Raw genomic sequence first — 22,509 nt, 5'->3', positions numbered from 1 at the left:
AATTCTATTGGGGGGGCGACTGTATCATAAAGCTGTATTTAATGTCTTGGCTGTTTCAATGCTGCGATGAGAGAGAAAGCACCCCTCCCATATTAGAGAGCACTTTTAATTTCATACAGCTACTAACTCACTTTCTTCTGGACCTATGCCAGGCTACTGCTCAGCCATAGGCCCAGAAAACTGTTCTGCTTACTTAACCACTTGCAGCATAAATATAAAATATATGTTTCTTTTTAATGCCACTACAGTGGCTTGTATAGATGCCTGAGGCAATACGTTTTCTGTCAAAAATTGAGGCATCATGTGGACTGCCAGCTTTGGACAGATTGTCTAGTTTTTCCCCTGCAGTGATATGAAATTTCATCAAGTCAACATTCAGGCATTAAGTCCTATCTTTGATGAGAGCAGAATCAACTGTTGGCATTGGTGTTTTTGGCATAATTTGAATCTACAAAAAATATGGACTTAGGTTTTATAAACATTATCTGGCTAAAACAACAGAAAGGTTCAGTGGTTAAGAGTAAAATACAACCTGTTATGTGATAATAAAATGAGCTTTGTAGTGAAATTGCTTCTGTTTTTGTTTATTTAGTTTAATTAGAAATTTAGATACAGTGTATTGTAAGCAAGGTGCTTAACTGAAAATAATTGCATTAAACAGCCATTAACTTTCAGTTCACCACTGAGATCAATCAGATAAACAACCCTTTACCTTCAGCTCCTGACAGGAAACTGAAGAGAAACTCTTGGTCCATCATCTTAACATAAGAAAATCTGTCCATTATCAATGCTTTATATTTCCTTTCATTAAGTGGCTCGTTTACTCAGTTCTAATTCTGTGTGCATAAAAAAAAAATGAGCCTAATTATGTCTATTATGCCAAATTTCATGTGGGCAGCAGGAGATGTGTAATATTACAGACAAACTATAAAACAAGACTAAGAGGCTAAGGCCATGCTAGTGGCTATGTGAGGTTCTACTAACATGCTGATGCATTACAGTGGCTAGAGAAAAAGTCAAGTGATCACCTTGGTTATGACAAGCCATGAATGACTGTACCAAATTTCAAGGCAATCTATCCAGTGCTTGCTATAGTATTTCAGTCGACACAAAAGTGATCCATTACTGTCAAAGTATGACAATCAAGGCAGAATTTTTCCAAGATCACGATCGTCACGCCCTGCCAGGCAAAGTGTGCCAGTGCAAATGGGGGAACACACGCCACCTGTTTGCACCTGAATGCATGATAATGAAATTAAATCAAGTTAGGGAATACTTGGTGTAATTTGAAGTTATACTGTGTTATCCGACTCACCTAGCTTATTTGCAAAGACAGGCATGAGAGATGGAAGAAGGGTGAACTGGGAGGACAGGATGGAGTAGAAGTACTGCAGTGTCTGAGCGCTGGGTGCACGCTCACACAGTTTCTACACACATATACATACAAACAACAAATAACACATAAATGACCAAAATATAAACTTGTAAACAAGTTGCTCTTGTCTAATTGATTTTTAGCCTGAATAGAACCAACATTAAAAACATATCACATAAACAACAATTAGGACGACAGCAGAGGCACTGATCGACAGGCTCAAATGTCCATGTGTACACAAAGCTAATGAAGACAGAGACTGTATGGCTGTGCTTATTAATACAGTCATTTAAAGGAACCGGCTGACAGAACACGGTAATCATTGTGACCTATTTCTCAGAAAGGAGAAGTGAGGAATTGCAAGATAATTTTCTCAAGTGTTTGGCTACAAGTGCGTGCGACAGAGAGACAGAGGGTTAAGATGAGATGATGATGAATTGGATGTGTGCATCTATGTGTGCTCAGCTCTCACAATGACGGTGGGTATCCAGATGGAGTCGCAGCAGTGAAGCAGACAGTGACATAGAGACTCCAGCGAGTCCTGTGCATGGCTGTGTTTAGATGGAGCTGTGAATGTGTTCTCCTTCAGAGCAGGCTCTGATGCACAGTCCTGAGCCAACCTTGGACACACACACAGGCATAAATTCAGACACACACAAACGTAGATACAAAAATAGACAGAGACAGACACAGAAGAAATACAGGCACAAACAAACCAAGGATTTCACTAAATTGGTAGATTTACAGTTTTACAAAAAATTCTGTAGATGGGCTGATATTATTAAATTCAGTGACTCCACTGAGATTCACGAATTAACACTTCACGTCAATGTAATACTTGACTCAAGTGTTTTTGAAACTGTTTTTTTGTAATTGATATGACAAAACAAAGCTTTAAAGACAAAGTAAAAGTTTTAAATAAAGTATTGATCAAACAATGTAAATAGTACTTTACTTGTACTTTACTCAGTCTGTTTTTTCACTCTTGAACTGTCTCAGTGATCCCATTTAACTCCTTGATTTGACAATGCACTGACCTGCAGGCAGCCTGAAAACAAACCAGGGCCTGGAGCACAAATCCTTCCGACCTGGAGGTCTGGCTGCTGAGGCCTGACCTCTTCAGATTCCCCTGGAGGATAACAGAGAGAGATGGAAAAAACAAAATTAATAGGATGAAAGAAAAGAGGAGAGAAGAGAGCAGAAGTGGAGCAAGGCACAAGCAAATCTAATCATATCACTTAGAAAATTATCGTCTTATCAAAGAACATCATCTAAAAGATTTCCTCAAGGAAACCATTAAAGATTTATCGAAAACCACAGAACGTCTCCATTAAGACCGACCCTGAGAAACTCTGAAATCCTTCTGTTAATTCAGTGAATATCAGCCTCATAGGTCTCATTAGCACTTTGTGAATCTTCAATCTGTAGTATGCCTCAGTGTGATTAAAATGAAGCACATTTATTGTGTACATTGGATAATAAATACATTCCAACCAGACACATCTTACTGACAGTCACATAACTACCACTATCACAAGAGCGACTGTCTTTCACTTAAGTTTCAGAATCAGAAGGCAGCGATGAGGGACAGCTATGAACTACAATTACCGTATGTTTCTGCCAACCAGTCAAGTTGCAGGAAATATGGTCACAATCTCCCCTTCTGTTCCTGAGTTATGGTGTTGAATGAAATGCCAGAAAATTGGCAATACATTATGATGTCACAGCGAAGTTGACCTTTGACCTTTTGAATCTAAAATGCCATCACTATCAAAACATTTGCAATTTTGTCATGATTCGCATGAGTTCTTGAGTTACGGCCAAAAATTAATTTTGTAAGGTCACAGTGACCTTGACCTTTGACCTCTGATCAACATATTCTAATCAGTTCATCACTGAATCCAATAATATGCAAAATTTGAGGAAATTCCTTCAAGGCATTCGTGAGAAATTACGTTCATGTGAATAAGACTGACAGACAGATGAACAGACGGGCAACCTGAAAACACAATGCCTCCGGCCACAACTGTCGGCATAACAACAGTAAAGGTCATTCATCCCTTCATGGAAGAATGAACTCCCATTGATCAAATATGTCAATCACACACACACTGTGTGACATGTGGCTAGATATCATCAAAGGCAGATATGTCAGTGTCATTACTGAAGCCACTGATAACCACAGAGAACAGTATTTGAAGAATCACTACAAGAGAGGGCAGCAAACAGAGAACACAGACATTTCATTTCACCACCAGTTTATGAATTTTGTATCTTCTAAATATTTTATACTGGTAGAAAAAAACATAAGCAAAACTAACTCACAGAGTTTCGGCGATGAACAGGGGAGGGGATGGGCAGCTCAGAGAATCTGCTGGTGATGGCCTGCACCAATCCTTCTAACTCCCTGTACTGGACTGGTCTAGACTGGTGATTCAGTCTGGTGAATTCAGAGAGTGACAGCTGTTTATAAAGAGGCAACACTGAACATTAAATACACAATACAATACACAACACTGATGAGTGCTTGATAGATTGGGAGGGAGAGAGGATGGTGAAGGGATGAGACAGTCAAGCAGCATATAGGGACATAATATGGATTTCTCAGTACGTGTATGTTGGTTTGTGAGTGACTGAATGAGTGTAACTCATGTTATGGGTTTGCCAAAGGATATGAAACTGAGAAGTGACCTTGACAAAGCACCTACATTAATGTATCTACAAGTAAGTCTATGTGTCTTGGAGTCTGTGTGCGTGTGTCTATTCTCCTGTAACACTGTGCGGGTGTACGTGTATACTCATGTGGGTTGCCTTTCTGTGTACTGTATATGTGTATTCATTCCTAGATGAGATAGGTGACGGTGTGGCGGTGTGTGTAAATTAATGGGGAAATGCACCTGTTTTCAAGTTCAGCTTCAAGCACTTACATAGTCCTTTATCACAAACGTGTCTGAAAGGACTCTGAGAGATGGCATTCAATAACAAACAACCAATCACAAGACAACATTAAGAATCCCCAGGATGTGGCTGTACAGGTGTCCTTGACAATATGTGAGTTATTTAACTATATAACCGTGCTTTGTGTGTTTATGTATACCTGAGGAGGGCGGAGGCAGCACTGGCACCTTGTGTGGCTACCAGCAGGCAAGAGGAGGAGACTCCAGCTATTATAGCCTCTGAAACTGCCACAAAGCCTGGACCACTGGGGAACAGACGCACACTTGGGGGTTGTCTGTACACACACATACACACACATCATCAACCCCACACTGCAAAAAAAAAAAAAAAAAAAAAAAAAAATCACAGTGCATTCATTCACAGATAGTGAGTGAGATAGAAGTGCTATTGTAAAACTGTAACCCAGCAGCTAGAGGAGCAGATCTGAGACTAGACAGAGAAACATATATCTATGATAAATTCAAAGCATCACTACTGTAAGAAAATTATTAGAGGACAGTCAAAACTGTGGATCTCCTGGATGAGCCAGTGGGAACTTTGGCAAAGTTACAATGAAAAGGAAGTAATTTTTTGCTGATGCAGGTTTTTGACATGGATGTCAATAAAGGGCCATCAAAAGCTGACAGTCTGTTCTTTTGCCTGATCCACACATCTATCATTCTTTGCCTTGATGTGCCAATACCAGCAGTGACTATTTGCTGAGCCACAGCGAACCCACCCTCCCTCTGTCTCATTTACCTGACACTCACAGACAACTATTTTCTCTCTTTTGGGGCAGGTACACATAAGAAACAAATAGTGCTGACCTATTGGTGCTACAAAGATCACCAGAGTATGTTTCTGGTCCATGACACAGCACCACAACATCTGTTGTGCTGTTGTTGTGCTGACTGTCTCACTGTTGCCACAACAGTAGTTGCATAGAACATCTTAAATAACACATGAATGCACATAAAGGTGCACACAGACACACAGACACACTCTCGCTTGTTCAGCACTTTAAGAGCTCTAGTCTAGCTACTTTTTCACTGTTCCACTCAGTGTAAAGGACAAATTTCCCTCGCCATTTGCAATCCCTTATCCCCTGTATCATTGCCATGTGACAGGTGGAACATTCCATTAAAATTGTGTCAACCTTGCAGAAATATGACAGTGTTTTACTTGCTTGTGATATATTTTCATCTGTGAGCCAGCAGACAGTTAATTCAAATCCAATTAAACGTCCAAGAGCACCATATTTAACATGTTTTACAGGAGGTAAGCTGCAGCTGAAGCTGCTTGTGCTGTTCAGTTTGTGAACATATAGTGGTGTAAAAAAAATCATTACCACAATTGTTTGTATTAACACAGTATTAAGACACATTAGCCTCACGACTATAACCTACACTGTTAGGAAAATGTAAAGAAACCTGTTATGTCATATATTCATGAGTAATAAGTAGTGATGAGAACTGATACTTTGGTACCAAGTCAAAATTCTGAACATGTGTCAGTCCTTATTTTTCTACAGTACAGTACATACTTATGATACCAAAGACAATACAATACAATAACAACAACAAGTGGAATGGCGTCGGTAAGTGTGGGCGTAGCAACAGGTCAACTGCAACTTGTGGAAAAAAACTCACCAAGAGTCAGTGTGTTTGAAGTGGATCATCAGGAATGAGTTATAGACAACCAAACGCGATTATGCAGACGGTATCAGAGAGTGTTTTGTATGAAAGGAGGAAGACAGACAAACTGATGTGTAAACAGAATTCAGCATCTGACTGTGGGATCACCGACTATATGAAGGATTGTGTGTGTGTATTGTCACGTCCCTAGACATGATAATATTTACATTTTTAACTGGCAGGTTTTACAAGACTGCTCCTGTATCTTTGTGAAGTTCAGTGAGCTACAGTATAAAGGATGCAATGTAAATAGTATTAACTCTTTCTTCAGTTGAGAATACATATCCCCAAAAAATGTATTTACTGTGAGGTGTGTGGATTATCTTGACTAACCAGCACAGTGATTCTCAAAAGACAAAAGACGTAATTTTTCAAATCTTAGCAGCAGAAAACCTTAATAAATACTCTCAACTGTGTTTTTTTTATCATTAAGCTGAACTGCCCTTTAATATATATATACTGTAGGTATAACACTTGCATTTGCAAGAAACTGAACAAGGACCTTTTGATGAATATGTCAGCACAAACAACAGCTGCAGCTAAGTGGGACACATTAATTAAACCATAATTACTTTTATTTGCTGCAGCTATTCTCTGGTGAAGAGACACTGCAGAGATGCTGAGGTGTAATGACTTAATTTTTTCAGTGAGCAAAGATGCTCAGCGCTGGAAATTTCAAGGGAGCTGCACATCCAGTGCAGTGGAATAATTCTGGCATTGGGCCAGCTCAACAAAATAAATAAATAAAATAAATCACAGACCAGTCTCACCTTTCCAGTATTTCAGTAAGAAGCAGCAGACCTTGTTTCTGCACTTCAAGGTTGGACAGCCGCAGAGCCTCCTTCAGACTACGCACCAGGGACTCAATACCTAAAACACACACTCATTGCATCAAAGAAATACTTGACTCAACATTACACATGACCAGACAGGCTGCCCCCCCAACACTCACAACAGTCTAATCTTGCTCGGTGCCAGAGTTATGAGAGTGCTTTGACAACACTACAGGCTACAGCAACTTCCTACATTAAAATGAGTGACATGCTCATAAATGTAATACATACACAGAGGACAGACACACACACACACACACACACACACACACACTCACACACACACCAACACACACACCACACACACACACACACACCCCAACACACACAATCATGCGTGTCAAACAAACAGTGGCAGTGGTACATCTTTTTAATTTACTGCAACACAGAATCTGCTGTAATGATCTCATGTTTATACTGAACTAGAGCAAGACTTTAATAGCACAAGGAGTGGCTACACCAGATACCCTGTGTACTGCTGAATTAAGTCTGTACTTCAAGTGTTTTTCAAACAATTTCTCTGGAGTGCAGTTGAAGTGCTGCAGATTAGTAAACACACGGACAGTGAGCTCAAATACGTCATCTACAGTAAAAGCACATACATACAGGGACAGAAACAGACACACATACCGACCAGTATTGACTACCATTCATTAGAGATGCACAATACTGATATTGTTGCCAATATGCAATTATTACTAGCTTCTGTGGCCATTTTATTTGATAGTCATATTTTGTTACATTACAATAGCACCATCTGTCTCACTGAAATGACACAATATACAGTATCCCTCTGTTCCTCTAGTTTCCATGTAATATATCTGTGATGATTGGAACAGATGCAAATATCTAAAAACTCATCAACAAAGTGTGACACAGAGACAAACTACTCCACCTCCACTTTGGTGGTTTAATAAAATTATATGTTATTTTATGTAATTATACGATGCAGGTTTTTCTGTTCTGTAGTTCTATAGTGACACAGTCACAAACAAACAAAACACAAACATACACACACAGAAAGGATCACATACTTGAGTGTTTTCTGATGTGTTAAAGCTCTCTCACCATAAACAGAGTGACACTGGGTGAAGAACAGCAGGTCTTGGGTCAGTAACACCAAACAGCTGTAGGCAGACCACAGCAGCACCTCACTATTAGTACTGGCCAGACAGTCAAACAGAAACTCTACAAAGAGAGATGGAAAGAAAAGACAACTTTTGTGAGGAGCTAAAGAAATAATGAGAGAACAGTGAACAATGCTGCTACACTATAATTTTCTTCTGTAGCATCATCATACCACTTCAAAAATAGAGTGTATTCTTGTAAATTTAGCACAACACAAAAAATGATGGTAATATTCTCTTTTGAAACATTCTGCAATTCTGGGGCACAAGAGAAATAAAAATAGAATCACTACAATGATGAAAAGATACATATAAAACTAGTGAGCAACAAAGACAGACAAGGAGCAAGAGAGATAACAAAAATTCAGACAAAGAGAGGGAGTCAAGAGGGAATGCAGCAGAAGGCACAGGAAATTATTTGTAGAGAGGAAATCAAAGCAGGCAACAGCCTGAATAGCTAGCATATCCACAGCTACTGTGTTTGTGTCTGTGTGTGCACATCACCAGGTACGTCAGCCTTGATGAAGGGAGCGCTGTACTGACTGGGAGAATGAACCAGGACAGATACAATACACTTTGCACTGGCCACCTGCAACATCTCATCACCACTCAGCAGCAACTGCAAGACACATTTTATGGGCTTTATTAGGATCCACCGATCAAATGAAGACACGTGGCATTCAAACTGTGTGCCAGGCTTCCTTAGTGTTTATAGACTGTCTGAGGTTCATAAAGTTTCTTCAACACTGCCAGGCTGCTGAAATTAATATTTTGTCTGTATCACTGTATCACTCTCATCTTCAGTACACTATCTATGCTCTGAGCTGCAAGTCTGAGGTGATGTGATGAATTCATTTTGGCTGGCTCATTCATGCACTCATTCATTGACATTGTCCTCCTATACCTTTGCCAGCACTGGAGGAGACTAAAATACTGACATTACAATTAGAAGTCATTACATAACATTACTGATCACTATTGTTTGAATATGTGAGGTTAAGGTGATCTATCTAAGAAATAACAAGGGTAAAGTGAAGCTAAACTAACCCTTGAGATGAACACGGATCAGTTGGTTACATTTAAAAACACTTTCCATACAACCTTCAGCAGACTTAATGTATTGTATATGTAACTTAGTGCCGACAGCAAATGCTAACCAATCCACAATGTGGAGGATTCAAGAAAAGTTATTATTTCCGGAATTACCTGTTGTCCAGTAATAAAGTTAGCACAAATATACTGCCATGTTACACGGTGAGAGTAACATGAATTATTTTTTTCTTGTTTTGTGTAGCAGTTACTGTTGTTTGCCTTTGCAACTGCAACATGTTTTTTTTTGTTTTCATCCTCTTTGCCTTCCAAGTTCTCTGTAGTTTTACTGCTGTTGCATCTGACTAACAATAAATTTATTAGGTAGGATGGATCATTAAAAAAATAACACATTAACATTGTTTTGGGAGATAATTTATACTTGGGTGATTATTTATATAGGAGTTAGTTTTGTAGCCACTCACAACAAACTACTGATCTACAAAAAAACTGCCAACGTCATGAGCTGATCTATAACGTGAGTCATGACTGAGGCAATCTAACTAGATGTAATCTAAACACTGATTTCCCAGACACGAAGCACAAATATTTGTCCAGGGTAAAACCCCCCCGAATCCCCATTCAAAGGCACATTAATCCAGGATTAGAACTTCTTGTTATGATTATAGTCAGTGCCAGAATGCAGGTCTTGGGATTGGGAGCAGGATGTTTGGACAGAGACCTGTTTCAGTATGAGAGGCAGAGGGCAGTGGTCAAGGGACTGTTGCTCTTGGTTTTGGCTGATGCTCTGGCTGTTGTTGGTGTGGATGCTCTGGTTCCCATCGCACATGATCTGATTGTCAGGGCTGTTCATCAGAACTGACACCACCTCGCCCTGCTGCACCAGCAGCCACAGCAGGCCTAACACATGAAAGACAAGGTGTGAAAATAGATAATGACAAGCATATGCATACATGTTGAATATTTTACAAGCTAAAGATACTGTATGTACAAATCCAAACACATTAATTGATAGATACACTCAAAAATATGCATAAACAAAGATGCAAACAGCTCTTTGTTGTTAAAGATCTGGTATTTGACATGTACTGATACCACTGTTTCTGTAGCATCAGTTTCAAAGACAAAACTGCTCCTTAATTTTCCGACATTCGTTGACAACTTGGTCTGTTTCAGATACCACAATCGATACTTTTAATGACTTATCAGATCTGTGAGACTTATCCGACTACTTCTGCAATTATAAAAAACTTTTGTGGTATGAAATTCTTCACAGAGGAAAGTCATAAAAATGTAGAATGTATCTTGCCAAAGCAGAGCATGAATAAAATATGATTATCTTCACCATATTCATTTCTTCAACAGAATTTACAAAGGTCATAAGTCTACAATAAGTCATAATGATGTAGACACACATTATGTGAGGGAAAAAAAAACATGGAAGAAGCCTTTGGTGGTGGTGTGGTTACCATGACAAAAAGCAAAGACATCAAACATATTATATGTTATAAACATCAACAATAAGTCCAGTGTTCAAGGCCAAGTGTCATAGTACATACAGATGAGGACGGAGTCACATGACTTCACTGACGCCCTCCATTATGCCCTTTTAATAATTAGTAAGTAACTGATTTCCGTTTCATAAAATTATGTTAGGACAAATATATATACAAATTAGAACTCAAAAACACAGTGCAATAAACAGTTAATGTAAGTAGCAATTAAATGTTGCTCAGCTGTATTCTAATCATCTGGAGACAAATTAATGAAACACAAAACAAAAACACAGGAAATAACTTAAACATGAAGAGTACATTTTTTAAGAGGTGTCTTGAATGCTCTTTACACAACACACTGCTGAAGAAAAAGTCTAATCCTGTTTAATCCCTCCATGTTGCTGTTCTCACCGGGGCTGCTGAGGGTAGGTTTATTAAGATTAAATCAATTCCAAAATACACAAACAACAACAGCTGAAACAGCTACTCTAAAAACTCAACCAAACCCACCTCCCACTCTACTCCAAGCCTATAATGCATCTGATTTTTTTTCCCAAGTTGATAGAGTGATATAAAATCTTCAAATTTCTATAAGATAATGAGTCTATTTCCTCTTCAATGACTCCTTTGCACCTTGCATATTCTACCATTATGGTTATCACCAAAGCACACACCAGTGAAATTATTATCACTGCAACACAAAACTCCTATAAGATAGCAACACGATTTAATCTCAGTATAATCCCTCCTCTTTCTCCATTCAGCCTCACCCTGGATTCTGCATCTTCACTGAGAAAGATGATGATGGACATGTTATTTTATGACCTATTAGTTTTGATTTTTCTTTTGAAAAGAAAACAGCTCTATTTCATTATTAATAACTCCTACCGAGTAGTGGAGACTTCTTGTGATGAGATAGTAATTGGTGAATTCAGTTTGGTTCTGACTTGAAAAAACTGACACGTAAAAACACAATTGCCACCCGTGCTATAAAGTCTTTTCCCCCTCTTTGAAATCCACACTCTAATTGTCCTCATCCTATTTCTCTCCCAGGCAGCTGAGAGTGAGGCTACACTGTATGTTCCATATATGACAACGCATTCATAATAGCCTTTCCCTCAGACCGTCACCAAAGTAGTTGTTGTGCTCAACTCAAAATTTCTTCGAATTTTAATAACACCCCTTATCTCGACTTGCAAATTGTATTATTATTGTAATCATACTTGCCTAGGCAAAGCACACGGTACTGAGACGAACGACTTCAAACCTTTAGATGATAGCATGTCAATCTTTCTTAGTCTATCTAGCGTAATATATAATACATGCATATATGCATTTTTCATCCAGGCAGCTGATGATGGGCTCAGTGATATTTTTTATACATTCATCTTGAAAAAACATGTTTCTCCACAGTGGAATAGACTCAAATTACATAGCTCACCCTTCACACATTTGGCCATGAACTTTCAGCTCAAAGAAGAATATTTTAATTTCCTCCAGCAGAAACATTAAGAAGATATCCTGGCTTTGCTCCAGACAGATGCAAAGGCATCTGTGCATGTCATGATGGAGGCAGAACTTCTTTTAGGGATTTTGTTTCAAATAACCATTTCCAAATCATAATAATGAAAATGATAGATAAATAAATAAATGAATAAAACTGACAGATGTTCTTCTCACCAACACAATTGTTGATGACCTCTGGGGAGCCTGCATTGGCCAAGGTCTGCAGCAACAGGATACACACTCTGTCCCTGATGGCAGCAGGCAAAGACTGGGCTGCTGAGCCCCCAGCTGTCCCGAACAGTTTAAGCCACACATATAAGACAGACGCCTTCAGTGCTTCGTCTGGGTAAAGCAAGGCTGAGCACAGATGCTCCAACAAGGACACTGGTGGACAGGGAAACAGATGCATAAACAAACAAGATTTAAACAGAATAAAAGGAAAGGACATATACATGGTCATGTGCGGAAACTGGGTCAGTGCAATCACAACAAATAAATATGTTACATGTGAATGGAACAAATCAAGTTAAGTGTGTTCAGATATGTTAAGTTTAAAGTTTTCAAAAAAGGCCTTGTTTGTGTTAGGAGGTGAAAGTAAGTGACACGTAAGACAAAGATACTCAGAGGAGAGATAACAGTAATATATTGTGAGAGAAGCATGGATAAAGAGACATCAAGAGCAACAAGACGACAACATGGATGAGGAGCAAACTAAGTGCAGCTGAGGTTAAGGTTTCACCTTAACAAACTCTTCTGCTACTGCAGACAATTACAGGGCCAACAGTGGAGGAACAGTTGCTATGAAGATGAAGGGATTTGAGACTGGCTATTGGGGAGAGAATGCAGTAAAATGGCAGATGGGAAAGAGAGTGACTAGAGAAGATTAAAAAATATATTGGGAGGTTAAGTGTCTTTTGTCTGAAACTCCCAGGTACACTGGTTGACAGAGAGAGTATGATTCAGATTTGCAGTGACAGACAACACTCTTCCAATCATACATTCTTTCAGGCTTTAACAGATTCTAAATAATCACTATCTCCATCAAGCCACACACTAAAAGTGATATTAGACTACATAAAGAAAAAAATCTACCAACATTGTATCTTGAGAAAAGTTGGGAGTTACTGAGTCACTTCTATAAAATGTGTTTCAAACTTCCTTCATCAGTCAGTCTAACTGGGAAGAGAAACCATCACTCTTCCCAATGGCTTCAGTATTCAGTGACTCTGCTTGCCACTTGATAAGAAGCCAGGTTATGTTAATAGCTTGACATTTTTGATTTACATGGACTGCAGTAACTCAGAATGAAAAATGACTGGCATGAAAAATGAGCGTCTAGAGTTTGTTTATGTAGTTCACAGATTAATTTACATAGAACATTAATGCAAAATTGAAGAATTATTTATAACATTAAAGCTGAATCTATGCAGAAATGTAAGTAAACCAAGAAATAAAAACATTAAAATCATTGTGATAGTCAGCAATGTCTAATACTACAAATAAAGTATCATGATGCATGTCACCTTGAGCGTTTACATGACAATTACTTTAACCACTACTCTAACATGTAATCAAATTACTGGATTGCAAAAAGTGTGAAACCACAGACAGAGATGGAGGTGGCTAGAGAGAGGAAAGAGAAGCAAATAAGTAAGTAAGTATGAAGGAGTGACTTTGAAGACAGAGAAAAAAAACGTCAAAGTGCAGGGCAGCGCTGGTGCTAGAAGGAGACAGAGGAACAGAGACTGGGTGAGTGTCTAGGAGAGAGACTGAGAAAGAGATGACAGAGTAGGAAAGCCAAGCCCAAGCCCAGCAGCTCTGTGAAGCAGATCAAAACCCATGTGAGGCAGGAGAGGCTCCCAGACATGTTTGATTAAACCAAAATATACGAGGCGGCCAAGATGAGAGCCAGGCATAAAGAAAGGAGAGAGTGAAGAAGGGAGAGGAGGGGAGGAGAAGATAAGACCTCCACAGACAGAGGGTGGAAATGGAAGGAACAAAATGTAAGAGTGGTAAAAGGATGGATGGGAAATAAGAGCTTTGCTGTAGTTTAACACCACTTTTTATGACGCATACATAAAAACACAGAGACAGACACACACAGAACTGAAACAAAAAGATTAAACAATTTTCTTTCTTTCTTTCTTTGACAGAGAAAACAAAAGGTTCATTTCTGTTTGCCCTGTTTATTGTTTTGATGCCCCACTGTGAGGCTGTGATGTGCTTTCTACAGCATTTCTATGTTGTTTTTCACTTACTGCTTCACCCTGCTTAACAAAACCCTTCTGTCTCTTCTCTGGCTTTTTATAGAGAAGAGACAGAGCTCCCAGTGTTTCCCACATATAAAATGTATTTGTTTGGTCCACCCAAAAAATTCTCCCTGAAGCCAAAAATAAATCTCTGTATGTCTAGCTTTTAAATGTCTGCAAAAAAGTAAAGTTGTAGACTGATCTGTCAAAATGGTGTACTAATATAGTCTTATTAAAGAAATGATGTCCTTAACCATTTAACTGTTGATTTTGGAGCTCTGATCATCTCAAGCTATGAGAAACATTGCAGCTTGTACCATTGTCCTTGTTTTCCTTGTTATCCTTGTCTGCCTTCCTCTTTCCTTATCTCATTAATGCTTCATCTTCCCTCCCTGCTCCCTCATTTTGTCTGTATCTACTCCTCAGTTAGGACCTGAGGGAGTAAGACACCAGCACCAGCACCACGGGGGGGTAAATGAAAAACAAATTCAGGCAGAGAAAAGCGATAGGGTGAGAAAAAGCAGAGGGGTTAATCAGTTAGATAGGCAGGCAGACGCCAAGGCAGAAAGACAGAAAGTGAAATGTGTTAGGTGCTCTGAGCTCATGTTGTCATTGCTGCACTGTTGTCGTTAGTCCAAACAGCCCCATGGAGACATGCTGAGTGACAGGCCACAGACAGACACACACAGTCAATAGTGGCAGCCCGCATCTTGCATCAGCATCACAACAACCCACCACTACCTGCGGCTGCTCAGGGGAGCTTGTAAAGCTCATGAAAATACATGGGAGGTGGACACTCGTAGCATAGTAAAATAACTATGATGCCTGCGTATTTGGCATAAGGCTCACATTCACTCTTCCCTGTAAAGACAAGCACTCAGGCATGACACAAACAGACTACAGCACACACGGTTGAAGATGATTAACGATGCCTGTTAAACAGAGTGGCGTAATGGTTTGACAGACATCAAACAGGTGGTTGCAGCAAGGATTAAATCAGTGCAGTTGTGTCTGAGAGGGAAGGTGAGGTACATTATTATTTTTGCCTCACTACAATGCAGAATTGCACAGATACAAATGTATAGATACAAATACATCTATATATACATATATGGGGAAATTAAGTTTGGAGGATGGATGAACATGTATTTTTAAGTTTTGAAGCTTTTTTAATTTTCACCATGAGCTTGCATGGTATCGGCTACGCCAACAGAATTTTAAGTATGAACACAGCACAGTTATCTCAATGCAGCCGGAGCGTAATTGAAAAGGTCACAACGACTCGAGAAATTGTATTGAGAAGGTTCAAGGGAAAGGATATGTAAAATACAGGTTTTTTGTCATTTCTCAGAAGCAGAGGGAAGTGGAATAGGTTACAGCAATGGAAAGACTATTTCAAAACTAGACACAGTACAACTGTTTCTATGCAATTAGGATATAATTAAAAAGGTCGAAATAGGCTTTTATGATTGAACTGTAGATATCCCTGTATAGAGAGAACAAAGGATGTTAAAAATTAAATATTCTTTCTTATCTCTCTCTTCCATTGGGAGTGAATTTCTAATATATTCCTGAATCTAAGCATCTCAGGTGAATTGTTCCTGTATCACTTTAATTTTTTATTAGACTGAGAGGTGTAACGGCATGATGAGCCAACTGACCTGACCTGACTCTCTGTCACATTAATTTTTAAAACTGATGAACCAACCTGATCCAAGTAAGTAATAAAATTTAGTTTATTTCAGTGGATTCTCTATTCTCTCTTAAATTAAAATTTATGTGCACAAGGAAGTCAGAGGTTAGGGTCTGCTACAGCTGATAAGGATTCATCTTCTTGCCCAAGGACACTTCAGCAGGGTAAATGTGGCTTAACCTGGCTCCACAATTGAAGAACAATCTCCCCACTCAATACATCAACTTTTTATCCACTAGTGAGTTAACAAGGCTGTGATATGAACTGCTGTAAAAAAAATCTACTACAACTGCTGTTTATCACCTACCATCTAACAGCAATGTTGACACTAAAGTGGACTCTTCACTTCACTCTTCACTTGAAATCACACTGTTGTTTCCCTCCCAGATCAGCGCTTGTGAAACTGTGAGATGTGATTGGGTGTCTGCTGCATCGTCTCACCATACTGAGTCACAAGGCTATGGGCCACGTTGGGGACCGCTTCCACCAGGGCCCCCAGGAGGTTAAACATGGGCCGGAAACCTTTCACACTGTGCCTGTCACTTAGCTGTACAGGGAATGCAAAAAAAATAAAAATCAGTAACAAGAAACACTCAACTATGTGAAAGAACTTGTCTGGATGAAAATCATAAAGACACACATTCATACTGGAAAGCTTCACAGCAAGGAACAAGATCAACCGGATTTTGGATACTATACACAGTTAGGGACATTGTACACAGGAATGAGCAAGTAATACATACAAGCTTAAAATGCATGAGAAACATAACAAAAGCAAGGGCTCTCAGTGTCTTAATAACAATCAAGATTATAATAATAATAAACTTAATTTATACAGGACTTTTAAAGGCTCTCAAGGACACTTTACTGACAAACAATCAGCAAAAGGAAGTTACACACAGACACATAGCAGCAGGAAAGACACACTATTAAAAGTGGGTGGGCAAAACAAAACTAAAACTCTACATCATAACACCGTTGCTCATGATAAGTACAGAGGATCACCTCTTTGGGACAGCATGGCAGGTGTAAATAAATGTAACTTCCACAATGGTATTCATGATTTTCATTTTACATCTATGTTGGCAACAAATCCAGCTGCAATGATCCCACTTATACTACACAGCCACTCACATATTAATCTGAGACACAAGCCCATAATTCATCCCTTATCAGTACTCAGAAAACAAACCTGCCTCTTTTTCCAGTCCTCAGTCTGATGACATTAAAACCCTATATTCTCAAAGGAGGGTTCTTTAAATACATTTTCCTTGAAAAGTCCTAATCAGGCTCTATTCTAGTTACATAAATGAGACTTGTCTTCACCTCTATCAGGTGGTATAGCTCTTTTTCATCATCAGTATACACAGCTTTACTATTTTCCACCTGCAGCATCGGCTGTGGAATGAGGGTTTTCCACTACTGCCTCCCCCAGAGGTGACACAACAGCGGCATGGGGGAGGCAAGCACCCTCAGAAGATATGCTGCTAGTTACACAAGTGCTGTTAAAAATTTTAAGATGTTGAGCATGTTGCTGTTCCTGCATGTGTAGATGAGCAACCATATGTCTGTAAATGTGTTTGTCTCACCTGTTTGTGCATCTCATCCAAAACAAAGTGGAATGACACCTCGCTCTGGAGCTCTAAAAGCAGCTGAACCAGCACTGACACACATAAACACACGCAAATGAATGCATGTACACAGCAGACACACATCAAAGAAAAAACACAGCTAAGCATTCATTAAATAAACATCACAGTTAAGTACAGTTTCACACTTTTCTTGGAAAATCTCACCAATCGTGGGGGGAAAAAAAAACAGTTCAAGATGTTCATTAATTCTAAAGTAAAGAGTAATCTAGTTTTATCTCTTTAAATTCTGTTTCATTTTAGGATTTTGTTTCATCAATATTAATGTGAGTGACTGTGTTAAAAAGTGTTGTATTTTAAGGATATTTGAACTAGTTGTGATGCCATTATACACTACCAAATAGTTCATATTGTTTATTAACATTACAGTGGATGTCATTATCCTAAGGACAAGAGCCAGGTATACCTCTCAGCTAAAACCAGAGCTCTGCTAAAGAAGTCCTTGAAGATTCTTGCCTTCCTTTCTCTTCTCTTCTCTTCCACATACAGATATTGTGACTGCATTATGTATAGGGCTCAAATGTTTCAAAATGCATTCTTTACACAATATCTGTGTAAAGAGCAAAAGGAGTGTCTAATCTAACCAACTATTACAGCAAAGTGGTCCCCTAGGCATTTTAAGACAGCTACCATAAAATCATTCTGTCATTTGCACTTACTAAAACATTTTTGCATTTTAAAAGACCAAGTTACAGTGAGGACAAATCTGTCTGTGAGCTAAAAGCTGCTAGTTTGCTTAGAAGCCAACATTAAGACAAGATACAGAAAAATCTGCATATAGCTGCCTAAACTGATCATACATACAAAGAGAAACAGGTACTTCAGCCATGCACAGTGCAGCAGTGAAAGAATGTCAATGTGTAAAACGAGGTCAAAGCTTTCAGAAATGTTAAATTTAGATATTTGCTGTGGAGTCATGTGAGATTGCCTTAGTTACCAGCAGTAACCATTACAACAGAAAGGGAGTTGACTCATAGCCTGTGTGTATGTGCACACTTTCACACTGTCTGCATTATGTCATCTACATACAAAGTCTGTGTCTGTGTGACTGCAATGGGAGTAGGATGTATAGGTGTGAGCATTATGTATGTGTGTTTGTGTGTGTGCCCCCATGCCCACACATACCCATATGCCCACACACACGCACACACACACCACAAAGAAGCATCTCTTCACCTTGATGAACCTTTTCCAGAGTGGCAGGGTCCTCGACGGTGTGAAGCATCCCTAGGGACAGAATGGTAATGACAGGCTAGATTTAAAAAGCAGACGTCACAAACAAATTAAGATGCACAAAGGTCTGACTGAGGTAAAATAAGAAACAGGAAGCTAGAAAATGAACACTAGTACATGAAAAGGGAACAAACTTAAGAGGTATGGCAACTTTAAAAAATCGAGGATACAAGATACAAAGATATTAAACAGCAATTCATGTTATGGTGTTTTTAGCTCTAAATGATCACAATTTATACCCAAATGGAACCTGTGTCAGAGTCACAGATGTTGCATCTCCTGTACCCTGGATTAGTTTTGCTGGATTTCCAAAACACGTTGCAGTAAAAAAGCCCTGTCACGAGGCAAGTGTGTAACAAATGATACCAGTTCACTGGCTGCATCTGTAAATATTGCCCTACAAGCTTGTGAACAAGCATAATGTACAGCAGGGGGATAAAAGGCATATTTTATATTGGATTATGCTCTCACTGGGACATGGTGTAGCTCAGTTCAGCAGACCACCCCTCAAGCACTATAATGGCTCCTTTAATGTCTTGTCATATTGGACGGAGGTTTTACAGGCTTACCATTTTACCACGTCCTCTCATTGCACTAATTTGATTAGAGCTAAGAATGGTATAGCATAATTCTTTATGCTGCAATAACCTTGAGAAATTCAAACAGTGAGGGGGAAGTATCAGTAATATCCTCCGATGATGCAATACCATAAAAACACACTGTATTATAATCATAGCAGTGGTAGTGTAACTCACCAGTGCTATTTCATACTTACAATAGTGATGACTTAATATACCTTCAAGATAAATGGATGAGTGCTGCACCCATTTAGTCCCCACTTAAAGATCATCAATCGTCCTATTTTGTTACCTGATGAGAGTATAAAACTACATACTAAGTACAGAGACTGACAGGCAAGTTATCTGATTATCAGATTATGTCTTCTTCAGTTAAATTTAGTTTATTCTGATTTTTTTTTTTTTTTTTTGCCAATAGCTGATTATGTGCCAATGTTATATGATTCTATTGTAACTTGTTCAAACAAAAAAGAAGTATGGCCCTAAAAATGTATCTCTAACAGAAACAAAACTGACTAACACCCATGTTAATGATTTTAAAGGGTTAATTAGTTCAATAATTGAACTATGAAACCATAAAAAAAACTAAATATCTGACAACTTCACCAGTAAATCAATGTACTGGTTTAATCCTACCGATTATGCCCATTGCATTAAAGAAAAGCAGCAGACTGCTTTATTACCGTCTTTCTTATTTTCTAATAAACCTGAATTATGTTGAACATTTTGAGTATTTCTGTGTCTTACTGCTCAGGTAATGTGATAAAATCTCTTGCTTCAGTCTGACCTTGCAGAGAAGCAGTGCTGTGAATGAAGCACTAGCACAACTGTGGCATGACCAGGTGGAGATTAGTTCCAAGGACAAGGAGGGTCATCCAACCAAACTCAAGCCACTGAGATGTCTAGAACAATCAGTGCCTGTTAGTAATGGTCAGTGTCTAATGGAGTGTCTGCGCACTGCTCAGTCACACTTACTGTAGATGCTTAGTGACCTTCCAAACATTCCAGAAAGGTCCAGTGCTTCCTAATCATTCTTGCTGGTCCTTCACTCACATCCTAATCTTGTGTTGTATACGTGACATTATTTCTCACCCAGTAGTGAAGCTGTAAAACGCATAGAGACTCTGTGGTCCTGTTGGAGCAGCTCTCTCAAGGCCCCCGGAAAACACTTGAGCACCCCACTGATACTAGACAAGGCAAAACACTTCCTCACTGACTGTACAGGGGGAGGGAGAGGGATAGGAGACGGTAAATTAATCCTGCGCATCAAGGGTCATTAATAGGATAATGTATTTTACATAAATATTTTCTGTTAAATCCTAACAAGGACCTGGGAAAGGACATGCTGAGAAATAACACACACCTGTAACTTAACATACACAATTCAGCCAAATAAATATAGTTAAATAAAGGATTAACTTTAGTGAGAGAACGCCTTCATATGTGAATAAGATGAACCAAGTTTATTATAAGCCACTCACCGCAATATCTTCACTCTCAATCATTTCAATGACACAGGCCACACAGACCAGCAGCCCGCCGCCCTCTGCAGGACCGATGCGACCGCTCCATTTTGGGTCATGTCTGAAGTGGATCTTGTCATAAACAATATCCCCGCTCGTCATTCCGGTCGTTTTGCCTGCTGAGGCAGAAATGCAGAACATAGCTCATCAAATTATTTCTCACAGGTGAATCAAGAAGCTAGCTAGCTGCTGTTATTAGCAGGCAGCTATGACGCAGCAGTTAATTCGTTAGCTATAGCGTTAGCTTGCTAATTAGCAACTTGCCCATCTTGCTCCTCAAAAACAAACTTTAAGTTGCAATTTGCGTTTTCTTTTAAAGTTTTCTGTAAGGAATACGTAGGTATTGATGGCCGTGTCACTGAAAATACGTTTAATCAATCCACTGAACTAACCATAAAACTGATAAATAATTTGGCAGAATTCCGTGCCACCTGAGTGTTGCAGCTAAAGGTTAAATGGCGCAATCTTATATGACCCCTTTTCAATCGAAACTTTATTTAACAATATGGCGTTGGCAGAATGTAGTCCACCACCCAACAGCAAGTATAATGGCAAAGAGTACACGAGAACTGATAACATTTTGAACATAAGTTTAAAAATCTGTAGAAACATACCTGAAAAAATAAAGGTCGAATAATTATTAAGTTTGAAATTATCAAAAAGAACTAAAAATATAGATTTATGTATATATAAACTACTCATCAGAAGAGAGCTCAACTGCAAACAGGATATGGGTAAAACAATAACATTAACAACATATTTAGAGATTTGTAACTCATGTTAATAGCGACAAATACTATCTGAGGGGAGGATGTAATGAGTAACATTACTGGCATCAAAATGCCTATTGTTATTTCACATCAGGATTTCATCAGCATTTATCTACAATAAATCATATCTGGAAATGATAGAGAACTGTATACATTTAATGTATTTATTTTTTTCATTTCCAGTTTATATTATCTTTCAAATATGAACTCAATAACATTTACCTCTGAGAAGTGGTTTTAATTTTTTTTTTTTTTTGAAGCATTTATCAGACATGTTTGTCATTACATTACCTACATTACATTTCAAAGCTACTTAGGTCCCATGTTTCTTCTCAGGGGTTTGTTCCTCCACAATGAAGCTCAGTCATTCACGCAACAGTACTGTCAAAACACTAAATGTATCAAAACTCTTTTAAAGTTCAAGCGTAGGCCGATATCTTATATTTCAGCAACATGTATACCTTATTGTCTTCAAACTGATGTATCAGCATCAGTTTCTCCTCTAGTGAATGTCAATGCTGATATGATGATGATATGCTGTGAGTGTATGCTGGGAATGAATTTGTTTTGCAGTATCATTTAGCTGTGAAGACCACAATTTGGTTATCTCCATGACAACACAAGCCTCTCAGTAACTGAGAAACTATCTGATGATATGAGTGTGGGGGCGAGTATCAGCCACTACCAACATGTCAATTTATAATCTCCCTGTACTTCTACTTAAACACAGTTCACTGCACATCAAAGCAGTGCATGACATGAAATGTAGCCAGCTCAGCTCTGCTTCAGTGTGAGC

At 38.8% G+C, this 22,509-nt stretch overlaps 1 protein-coding gene across 4 annotated transcripts in view; it reads right to left on the bottom strand.

Moving 5' to 3' along the window:
• LOC108877623 (meiosis inhibitor protein 1) overlaps window positions 1-21,420 on the bottom strand; it is a 49,703-nt gene extending 28,283 nt beyond the window's left edge. For 3 of the 4 annotated variants that reach the window (XR_007814091.1, XM_018667718.2, XM_018667719.2), the window contains exons 1-16: window positions 21,336-21,415; window positions 20,902-21,062; window positions 20,513-20,636; window positions 18,786-18,836; window positions 17,550-17,623; window positions 16,402-16,507; window positions 12,193-12,402; window positions 9,738-9,916; window positions 8,471-8,585; window positions 7,908-8,027; window positions 6,777-6,876; window positions 4,473-4,607; window positions 3,701-3,815; window positions 2,413-2,504; window positions 1,848-1,995; window positions 1,316-1,427 (exon numbers count right to left, since the gene is read on the bottom strand). Coding sequence is in view for 3 of the 4 variants with exons in the window: in XM_018667718.2 (XP_018523234.1) it covers window positions 1,316-1,427; window positions 1,848-1,995; window positions 2,413-2,504; window positions 3,701-3,815; window positions 4,473-4,607; window positions 6,777-6,876; window positions 7,908-8,027; window positions 8,471-8,585; window positions 9,738-9,916; window positions 12,193-12,402; window positions 16,402-16,507; window positions 17,550-17,623; window positions 18,786-18,836; window positions 20,513-20,636; window positions 20,902-21,045 (1,825 nt within the window). In the remaining variant the exon portion in view is untranslated. Of the gene's footprint in view, window positions 1-1,315; window positions 1,428-1,847; window positions 1,996-2,412; window positions 2,505-3,700; window positions 3,816-4,472; window positions 4,608-6,776; window positions 6,877-7,907; window positions 8,028-8,470; window positions 8,586-9,737; window positions 9,917-12,192; window positions 12,403-16,401; window positions 16,508-17,549; window positions 17,624-18,785; window positions 18,837-20,512; window positions 20,637-20,901; window positions 21,063-21,335 lie in introns of all 4 variants that reach the window. The other variant, XM_051073756.1, reaches the window with a different exon arrangement.
• Between the last annotated feature and the right edge of the window lie 1,089 nt (window positions 21,421-22,509).

This window comes from Lates calcarifer, linkage group LG11, assembly GCF_001640805.2.
Source record: "Lates calcarifer isolate ASB-BC8 linkage group LG11, TLL_Latcal_v3, whole genome shotgun sequence".
NCBI classification, from domain to species: Eukaryota; Metazoa; Chordata; class Actinopteri; family Centropomidae; genus Lates; species Lates calcarifer.
This window is presented reverse-complemented; position numbering and strand designations above follow the sequence as displayed.